The following is an 11098-nucleotide window of genomic DNA, read 5'->3' on the forward strand; positions in this document are numbered from 1 at the left end:
TCTACAGTGTTTGGAGGAGCAGTCTAACTGAGCATGCTCCAGTCAACAGGGCTGAATTAGCAGGTATACAAATGTGCACAATTGCACTTATGGGCGTGTTCCCAAGAACAAGACCCAGGGCCATGTGGTGTTAATATTCATTGTTGCTATGCTGGACTCAATGACCAGTTAGCTGTGTTCGATACTGACATCTGTTTGATTATTGTTATTTTAATGCAAAACAGACAAACATGTCCTGACCAGAGTACTGATGACTAATAAAGCCAGCATGAAGAGGAGGTTTGAGAGCATATGTGAAGGCATCATAAGGTCAGGGACTCAAACACTCCTGAACAAGATCTACACAGAGCTCTACATCACAGAGGGAGAGAGTGAAGGGGTGAATAATGAACATGAGGTTTGGCAGATAGAGTCAGCATCCAGGCCACAAACCACAGAAGACACAGGAATCAACTGTAATGACATCTTCCAGCCCTTGCCTGGACAGGAGAGACACATTAGAATTGTGATGACCAAGGGGATTGCTGGCATTGGAAAAACTGTGTCCGTGCAGAAGTTCATCCTTGACTGGGCAGAGGAGAGAGCTAACCAGTATGTAGATTTCATGTTTGTGCTTCCGTTCCGTGAGCTGAATTTGGTCAAACATGATCAGTACAGTTTTCACAGGTTCCTGCTTGACTTCCACCCAGAGCTTAAAGAGCTACAGAATGGTGAATACAAAGACTGCCACATTGTGTTCATCTTTGATGGTCTGGATGAGAGTCGACTTCCACTGAATTTTCAAAAGAATCAGAAGTTGTCTGATGTAACACAAACATCATCAGTGGATGTGCTGATGACGAGTCTCATTCAGGGAACTCTGCTTCCTTCTGCTCTCATCTGGATAACCTCCCGACCAGCAGCAGCCAGTCAGATCCCTTCTCAGTGCATCGGTCTGGTGACAGAAGTACGAGGGTTCAATGACCCACAGAAGGAAGAGTACTTCAGAAAGAAGATCAGTGACCAGAATCAAGCCAACAGAATCGTCTCACATATTAAGGCATCCAGGAGTCTCCACATCATGTGCCACATGCCAGTCTTCTGTTGGATCTCAGCCACTGTTCTTCAGCAGATACTGGAACAGGATGATGGCAAAGAAGCCCCCAAAACACTGACTGCAATGTTCATACACTTCCTGCTTATCCAGACCACCAGGAAGAACCAAAAGTATCAAGAGGAAAAGGAACCACATAAGGGTGTCATATTGAAACTGGCAGGGCTGGCTTTCAAGCATCTGGAGAATGGCAATCTCATGTTTTATGAGGAAGACCTGAGAGAGTGTGGCATTGATGTCAGTGAAGCTTCAGTGTACTCTGGCATGTGCACTGAGATCTTCAGAGAAGAATGTGTGTTTCACTACAAGAAGGTCTACTGCTTTGTCCATTTGAGCATCCAGGAGTTTCTAGCAGCCATATTTGTGTTTCATTCCCATATGTTAGGAAATCTGGATGTACTGAAGTCTTTCTTCAGTGAAAAACACAGAACTATGAAAGGCTCACTTCCTTTGGATATTCTGTTGAAGAGTGCTGTTGATAAAGCTTTGTGTAGCAAGAATGGACATCTGGACCTTTTCCTTCGCTTCCTTGTTGGCATCTCACTGGAGTGCAATCAGGCCCTTTTAGAGGGCCTTCTGACAAACACACACAACAGCTCAGACGGCATCCAGAAAACATGTCACTATATCAAAGTTCTAAAGTGGAAGGATCCATCTCCTGAAAGATACATTAATCTTTTCCACTGCTTGTTTGAAATGAATGATCATTCTCTACATGAAGAAATTCAGAAATATATGCAATCTCCAGATGGCATGTGCAGTACATTATCACCTGCCCACTGTTCAGCACTGGCCCACATGCTTCTGATGTCCGAGGAGGTGCTGGATGAGTTTGACTTGAGCAAATACAAAACATTAGACGAGGGACGAAGGAGACTGGTACCAGTGGTGAGATGCTGCAGGAAGGCTCTGTGAGTATTACAATACTTCAATTATGATATCGAGTTTATCTATTTCATGTTCAGTGTGTGTGCTCTAGTCATGATGCATATGCAAGTGAAAATTGATATAACCAACAGAGAAATCTTAAGGTCTTGAGTAAAGAAATCTAAGATCCAAGAAACATGTATTTCACAAAACCTGATGCAAGGTCTGACATACTGTATACTGTAGTATCTCACAAAAGTGAGTATACTCACATTTTTGGCAATATTTTATTTTATCTTTTCACGGGACAACGCTGAAGAAATGACACTTTGCCACAATGTAAAGGCGTCAGTATACAGCTTGTGTAAATGTATTATTATTTAAACAGTGTAAATGTTGTCCCTTCAAAATAACTGAGCACACAACCATTAATGTTTGCAAAAAATGAAATCTAACAAAGTGTAATTATCTTATATTAAGGTAAATAATCTATTGGGTATTGTTTTAAGTATGAAAATACTTACCTAGCGTTCTCTCAAAAGATAATTTCACTTAATTTAAGAAGATCTTGACTTATTTTAAGGAGATAAAATGACTTACTGCACTGGCAGATAAATGTGCTTGTTTTACAACAAATTTACTTACTGCACTGGCAGATAATTATTGCTTGTTTTCAGGATGAAATGACTTAAAATAAGACAAACCTTTCTTAAATTAAGTCAAATAATATCAAAAGAAAGCACTAGGTAAGTGTCTTTGTACTGAAAACAATACAAACTAGATTTTTAATCTTGATATAAGATTAAAACACTTGGTTAGATTGTATTAGACAAACCGTTTTTTGTAATGTCTGCCGCTGGCAACAAATGTGGGGCCAATTAGCCATTTTCACTCCCCCGTCTCATGTCTCTCGTGTTACAAGGGCTGTTACAGGTACAAGGTGTAAATGGGGAGCAGGTTTGTGAGATTTGGTGTTATCGCTCACACACTTTCTCATACTGGTCACTGGAAGCACCTCATGGCAAAATACTCTCTCAGGGACTGAACAAAAAGAATTGTTGCTGTAAATTAAGACTACCGACGGCTATAAGAAAATTGCCAACACCCTGCAACTGAGCTGCAGCACGGTGGTCAGGACCATACAGCGACAGGACAGGCTCCACACAGGACAGGCTCCACTCAGAACAGGCCTCGCCATGGGCCACCACAGAGGTGGAGTGCACGTGATCAGCCTCATATGCAGACTAGGCTGTCTTTGGACAACAGTACAGTAGACGTATAAAGAGGTGGAATGCACATGACCAGCCTCATATCCAGAGGATGTCTTTGGAAAATAGATGTATGAGCACTGCCAGCATTGCTGCAGAGATTGAAGGGATGGGGGGTCAGTCTCTCAGTTCTTGCATCAAATTGGTCTGGTCCAAGAAGGAAGCTTCTTCTAAAGTTGACGAAAAAGAAAGCCTGCAAACAGTTTGCTGAAGACAAGCAGACTAAGGACATAGATTACTGAAACCATGTGCTGTGGTCTGATGAGACCAAGATAAACTTGTTTAGTTCAGATGGTGTCAAGCGTGTGTGGCAGCAACCGGGTGAGGTGTACAAAGACAAGTGTGTCTTGCCTACAGTCAAGCATGGTGGTGGGAGTGTAGTGGTCTGGGGTTGCATGAGCGCTGCCAGCACTGGGGACCTACTAGTACAGTTCTTTTAGGGAACCATGAATGGCAACATGCACTGTGGCATACTGAAGCAGAGCATGACCCCCCCCCCCCCCCCCCCCTCCCCTTCAGATAGCGACCCAAACACACCTCCGAGACGACCACTGCCAGCATTAACTGGTTACATGGTATTCAGGGCTCATATATTATTCTCTCCTCTTATCCCCCTTAGTAGTGTTGTTTTGGGCCTGCTCAAGTGTGGGACGGTTATAATATTTTCCTATCTCACTCTTCCTGTAGATTTATAACTTGCCTTTTTATACTCTTTTGTCTCTCTTGCAGACTTGCTGGCTGTAAGTTAGCAGAGAAGTCCTGTGCGATTGTGGCCTCAGCTCTGCAGTCTGCAAACTCCCCCTTAAGAGAGCTGGACCTGAGTCAGAATGACCTGCAGAATTCAGGAGAAAAGCTGCTCTCTGCTCTTCTGAGTCCAAACTGCAAACTGGAGACACTGAAGTCAGTGATGCATACTGTTAAAAGAAGATTGTGTTAACCACACAATTAACAACATTGCTGTTTTACTCTTGATTGATTTATCCGTTCTGATTTCAATATCTCTTAATTTCTAAACCTGTAATTGATCTGAAATCAATGAAATCAATATTAAGACCAACAAGCAGAATTAACTATGCCATTTTAACCTTTAAATTCTCATCAATTCCATCTCTAATTTGGGACTCATATTACAGTTTTTTACGATTGTTTACACACTAAAATATTTTTTTTCACACAATTAGCCAAATTTTACTCCAAGGAGCAAAACACCTCCACAGATTTGCACAACATTACACACAATGTCTGCTTCACCCTTTTTGCAAAACATTACACACAGTGATTTGTAAAACTCTACACACATTTCCACACCTTAGACACAGATAAGGATTGTGAGGTTACTTCCTTGTCATTACAAAGCCCCGGATTGCCAATGACTGCACTAATGAACGAATTGGATAATCACATCCACCAGGTGTGTAAGCACACATGTGCAAAATTGAAAACGCAGCACTCAGGTGTGCTATACAGTCTTGTTGCTTTTGCAGTAGTTGCTCTTCAGAGTCAAAGTGTATGTACTTTATGCAGTAGTTTTTGTTTGTCTACAGATTTTATTTGTTCAATTGATTTCATTGTTGGTTGATTACTGTAACTGATTATGGTTAGAAATACTGTAAGTATTGAAAGAGATACTTGAAATATTCAGTCTACAGCAGTCTTCAGTGTTGTACAGTGCAAGTGCAAGTTTATAGACCTATTTATGTACACTTTCCCTATGTCGAACTAATCATGAAGAATGTTGTGGGTTTGTCACTATTTTTTGGACATCTAAATGATCCCTTACATAACAATGTCTGGGCAAAAATCTAGCACATGCTATTTCCTAATTTTTCTTTTTACAAATGCGTTTTGCATTTATCACTGCAGTGTGAAACTGGCTGCAATAGTGTCTGATCATTGAGGACTGTGTTTGTTAAATGACAACTAATAGCATTTTTACAAATATGTGTATATGTTTTGGCTGAAGTGTGTATGTTTTGACTGAAGTGTGTTTGTTTTGACTGAAGTGTTTCATTTTGCAAAGAATCTAGGAATTATGCAAAATGAGTGTGGCGTTTGGATACCTGTGCTTAAATTTTGTTAAAAAGAACTCGGTTTGAAAAATTGTGTGTAAGCAATTGGAAAAAACTGTAATTATGCTCTTATCCCTCGCATACGGGACAGTTATATTTATTCACCTCTCTTATTTCACTTGCATTTTTGGGCATGACACATTACCATTTAATACTCTTTTGTCTCTCTTGCAGACTTGCTGACTGTAAACTAACAGAGAAGTCCTGTGAGATTGTGGCCTCAGCTCTGCAGTCTGCAAACTCCCCCTTAAGAGAGCTGGACCTGAGTCAGAATGACCTGCAGGAGTCAGGAAAAAAACTGCTCTCTGCTCTACAGAGTCCAAACTGCAAACTGGAGACATTAAAGTCAGTAATATTGTAAACTGTGTTGAATGATGCATACGGTTAAAAGTAGACCGTGTTAACCACTCAATTAACATTGCTGTTTTACTCTTGATTGATTTATCCGTTCTGATTTCAGTATCTCTTAATTTCTAAACCTGTAATTGATCAGAAATCAATAAGGAAATCAATATTAAAGAGACCCTATGCAACTTTCTGCAGGAGACGATCGCTCCTTGTTTACATCTGGAAGTCTGAGACGAAGAACCACGCTTGCAATTTATATATTTAAATATAGCCTATACATGTATAAATATACACGCTAAAGCTGTCGGGGAAGCTCTGCAGAGAAAATGCAAGCATAAAACGAGCGAAAACGAAAAACGAAACCGAAACCAGAGATGAAATCGCCAACCCTGCATAGTTCCTCTTTTAGACCAACAAGCAGAATTAACTATGCCATTTCAACCTTTAAATTCTCATCAATTCCATCTCTAATTTGGGACTCATATTAATTATGCTCTTATCCCTTGCATACGGGACAGTTATATTTATTCACCTCTCTTATTTCACTTGCATTTTTGGGCATGACACATTACCATTTAATACTCTTTTGTCTCTCTTGCAGACTTGCTGACTGTAAACTAACAGAGAAGTCCTGGGAGATTGTGGCCTCAGCCCTGCAGTCTGCAAACTCCCCCTTAAGAGAGCTGGACCTGAGTCAGAATGACCTGCAGAAGCCTGGGGAAAAACTGCTCTCTGCTCTACAGAGTCCAAACTGCAAACTGGAAACACTGAGGTCGGTGATATTGTGTAGATTATTGACAGACTAGTAGGCCTAGTTGTAACTACCGGTAATAGTTTGTGTTAAGCCAACAGTAGCGAGATCTTTGTTTTACTCTTGAATTGATATATCCTCTCTGATTTCACTCTTTGCAATACATGTTTGCATGATACATGTTTATGTGTGTACAGACTTGTTGGCTGTAAACTGAAAGGGGGGTTTTTGGCCTTGGCTCACCAGGGGGCAAGCCCCCACCTAAGAGAGCTGGACATGAGTGACAGTGAGCTTCAGGACTGTGGAGGAGAACTGCTGCATCAACCACTGAATCCAGACTGTACAGTGAGGTCTGTCATTTTAGCACAGTGCTGAGGCTGTTGCTTTCTGATTGGTCTAAAAGTGGTTCACATCCCTTGACTGGAATTTCATATTAAGAAATGAGTGTAGAGGACATGTCGCTCAATATTTCAACATTTCCCTCCTTTCACTGCAGACTCACCAGGTGTAAACTCAAACACAGCTCATGTGAAGTTGTGGCCATAGTTCTGCAGTCAAATCATTCTGATCAGCTGAGTGAGGTGGACATGAGTGGCTGTGATCTGCAAACATCAGAAGAGAAGCTGCTCTCTGGTCTTAGAGATCCAAACTGCCACCTGGAGAAACTGAGGTCAGTAAAACTCTGAAGAACACTGAATTCCCAAAAGCCTTGTGCATGTAAATGATAACGGACAACACAGCATTCAGTTAACAGATGTGGATGTAATGTGGACCGATAGGCCTTGGAGCCCATTATCCCGCTTTATTTATTTATTTAGCACTTGTGTTGAATTGTTGTTATCATTTCCACTTTGTAATTGCTAAAATTGACTGGTTTGTCTTTCCACCACTTATCTACACAAACTAATTCCTCAACTTGCAGGGCTGTTTCTAGATGGATTATTGCCAGTCGTTAGTTTCATCTCTCTCATTGTCTAGCGGGCATATCCTAGGATTCTGTTTAACCAAATTGTTGTTTTACTAGCCTAGTGCCATGTAACTGAGCTAAAAGCCACCTCAGTCTTGTGCTGTAATGTTGCTATGCTCTGACCGTCTGTCAGATCGCTATTTTATAGCTCTGATGAAATGTGACAGTTCATGTAAACTCCACAACAGAGTCTTTGGAGTGTCTGAGGAGACACTGCACTCTAATAATCTTCCATAGAATGGTATTTGGTTAGTTTACAACACCAATATGGCAGTTTTCTACACATACTGTATCCTGTCTGTTCCACCGCCAAAAGCCATCATGTCAATACATCATGCCCAACCATGTGGTTGCACTGGTGCACAAGATTATTATGATCTCACAGCTGGAGAGAGACTGGTGTTGTGCAGCCTTATGCACACGCAGTTCTGCCCAAAATAACCGCCCGATAGCTGTCCATAATGCGTTGCAAGATGGTTACTGAGTGGGGGGACTTAGTAGGTAATCTTCCATAGAATGGTATTTGGTTAGTTCACAACACCAAGATGTTGTCCACCAATATTGTCTACACATACTGTATCCTGTCTGTTCCACCGCCAAAAGCCATCATGTCAATACAATTATGTGGTTGCACTGGTGAGAGGCTGGTGTTGTGCAGCGGTATTCGGCCGTCTGGGCTTGCCGCGCAGGATTTTAGAATAGTTTTCTATCTCTGTGCGGCTGCTGCGCGGCAGACGTTTCCAGTGGGCGATGGCCTTTAGGTACTCTATTACAGTAACAAAAAATGATTTGATGTTCTAAACACTGTGTCTCAAAAGGAGATTCAACCAAGCAGTGGTATAACCATGTATACTTGCACATAGAAGACTCTCACTGTTACCTGTGTCTAAGAATCAAAACATGCATTTCTGAAACATTAGTTTTTATTGTCACATCAATGTTGATGTGAGAGAATTGGTCCCAGATTAGTTGATGGTATAACTGTGTGTTCACACTGCGGGCGACTTGAGCTTCCAAAGATTCCGGAAGTCATTCATTTTCAATGGAAGCCGGCTTCTCTTAGCTGCCAGCAGCGACCAATCCGTCGGCGTCGCGTTTTGGGCGTGTTGAGCGACTAGAGAAAGTTGAAAGTGGTTTAACTTTATGGTAATGAGCTATGACGCGGTTCAGCGACCAAATGACCAGCAATGAACATAGAATGCTACTACGTCAGAGCGGCCAAAGCATCCAAGCTTCCCACGGCGTCCTTGACAGGGCGTCCAGAGCGATTTTGGAAGCTCAAGTCACTCTTGGTCTGAATGCACAGTAACACTCCCTGCTGATGTGTCCCATTTAAATTACTGTTAACTAGACTTAGTGTTAACCATTCAACATCAACATCAGTGTTGTTCTCCTTGATACAGTATGTCCTCTCTGATTCCACTATTTACTGTTCCATCTAATAGTGCAATAACTATCTTCTGTCACTTGATGGTTTGTGTTTTACAGACTTGTTGACTGTAAACTGAGAGGAAGATTTCTGGCCTTGACTCTTCAGTGGGCAAACTCCCACCTAAGAGAGCTGGACATCAGTGACAGTGAGCTTCAGGACTGTGGAGGAGAACTGCTCCATCAACCACTGAATCAAGTCTGTAAAGTGAGGTCTGTATCTTTTGACAGTGCAGATACTTTCTGTTTGATCCAAAAGTGGTCCACATCACCATTAATAAATGTAAGGGGTACAGAGGACATGTTGCTCAGTGTTTTCCTCTTTCACTGTAGACTTACCAGGTGTAAACTCAAACACAGCTCATGTGAAGAGGTCTCAGTCCTGCAGTCATATCATTCTCAGCTGAGTGAGGTGGACATGAGTGGCTGTGATCTGCAAACATCAGAAGAGAAGCTGCTCTCTGGTCTTAGAAACCCAAACTGCCACCTGGAGAAACTGAGGTCAGTGATATTCTGAAAGAGTTTACACTCCAGAGGTCTTATCTACACATTCAAATTCACATTGAGGTTCAAGTTTAAGTCCATTTGTCATTCCAGCCATATCTAAGGGCGTATTCACACCAGGAAGGTCCGTTAGTTCACTTATTTGGTCCGGACCATTTTTTTTTTCTTTTTTTCTTTTTTAGTGCGGTTCGCTTTCACACCGTGATTAATTGCAACCGGACCAGAATTTATAAACAAAAGCACATGTGCTAAGGTCGTTCAATCATTGGCTGGTAAACGTGTAGGTGAAGAATAGGAAGCCAAAGTTGGCCCACGTAAATATTATGTTTGCGTACTGTACTCGTTATTATCCTAGCAATATAGTTTATACAGTTACAGCTTTGCAGAAGTGCTTGAGCGTCAAGACCGTTTGATGCAAGTTTAACAATATCATGCTCGTAATTTTGCAACGACGAAGACGTGCAACAAAACACCTGAGAAGAGCTCTCATGTGTGTCCAACATGCTAACAGCAGGCCTACGGAAGACGGAACGGGTAGGAGATGCAAAATCAAATTATTGTTGCCAAAAAAACGTTAGCCCACTGCTGCTTACAGCTGTTGTGCGTCATGGAGCTATCCTACATTTCCCATAATGCGCAAAAACTACGGGAGCTCGTCAAATCCAAAAAAGGTAGATTTCTGTAACTGGGTCGGATCGAGGTCGGTCTGCTTTCACACCATAAACGAACCGCACCAGGGTTCGATAGGAACCGCTCCGAGACCACCTCCTCAGCTGGGTCTCGGTCCGCTTGTTTGGTCCGCACTAGAGTTCGAGTGATTGTATTCACACCAGTCAAAAAGGTCCGAACCAAGCAAGAAACAAACTTGAGTTTGTTTTAATCGAACTAAACAAGGCAGGTGTGAATACCCCCTAAAACATCTTCAGTGAAGTGGAAATGTTTCTCACGACTAGCGTGCATTTACAATGAACTGAAAGATAAAGTAAAGCAAAAATCGGTGTTGAATTGGTACCTACAGTGTATGTATAGAAACTTGTGTGCTAGTTACAATGAGTTTAACAGTTGTATGACCTGTGGGTAGAAGCTTCGGCAGCATCAGACTGTTTTTCTGAAGCAATATCTCCTTCCAGACGACAGGTGAACAAACAGTCCATGTGCCGGCCACTGCCGGGTGAGAGCAATCTCTTATAATGCAGAGAGCTTTCTCTCTGCATCTGCACCAACCCCACACTTTGGTCATACAGTAGCGTAGGAGATTGTCACTGTTCTGGGATGATAGACTCAAGACATGAGTTTGAGTAGCACTGGGCTTTTAATGTCCATGTTGATGTGAGAGAACTGGTCCCAGACCTGTCTGTTACAGTGTATAATAGCATAATACTCCCTACTGATGAGACACTAACAACATCAGTTTTCACCCCTCATGTTTCCTCTCTTATTTCATTATTTGTGATTCTCTGTTACATGGTCTATGTTCTTACAGACTTCTTGGCTGTAAACTGAGAGGAAGGTTTTTGGCCTTGATTCTTCAGTGGGCAAACTCCCACCTAAGAGAGCTGGACATCAGTGACAGTGAGCTTCAAGACTGTGGAGGAGAACTGCTCCATCAACCACTGAATCACGTCTGTAAAGTCAGGTCTGTTTTTTTGCACAGTGCACATCTTGTTTTCTGTCCTTTCATGTTTGGAATGTAAGGAGTATAGAGGACATGTTGCTTAAAGTGTTTTCCTCTCTCACCACAGACTCATCAGCCGTAGACTCAAAGACAGCTCCTCTGAGGTTGTGGTCTCAGTTCTTTCATAT

At 42.0% G+C, this 11098-nt stretch overlaps 1 protein-coding gene across 1 annotated transcript in view; it reads left to right on the plus strand.

The window, feature by feature from the left end:
• Positions 1–6266, plus strand: part of LOC134078212 (NACHT, LRR and PYD domains-containing protein 3-like) — a 7209-nt gene extending 943 nt beyond the window's left edge. Inside the window, exons 3-7 of the mRNA XM_062533968.1 lie at positions 8–63; positions 225–829; positions 926–1317; positions 5472–5503; positions 6247–6266. Of these exons, the coding sequence (XP_062389952.1) occupies positions 8–63; positions 225–829; positions 926–1317; positions 5472–5503; positions 6247–6266 (1105 nt within the window). The remainder of the gene's footprint in view (positions 1–7; positions 64–224; positions 830–925; positions 1318–5471; positions 5504–6246) is intronic.
• Positions 6267–11098: the final 4832 nt, after the last annotated feature.

The sequence above is a fragment of the Sardina pilchardus genome, chromosome 1, assembly GCF_963854185.1.
Source record: "Sardina pilchardus chromosome 1, fSarPil1.1, whole genome shotgun sequence".
Classification (NCBI taxonomy): Eukaryota; Metazoa; Chordata; class Actinopteri; order Clupeiformes; family Clupeidae; genus Sardina; species Sardina pilchardus.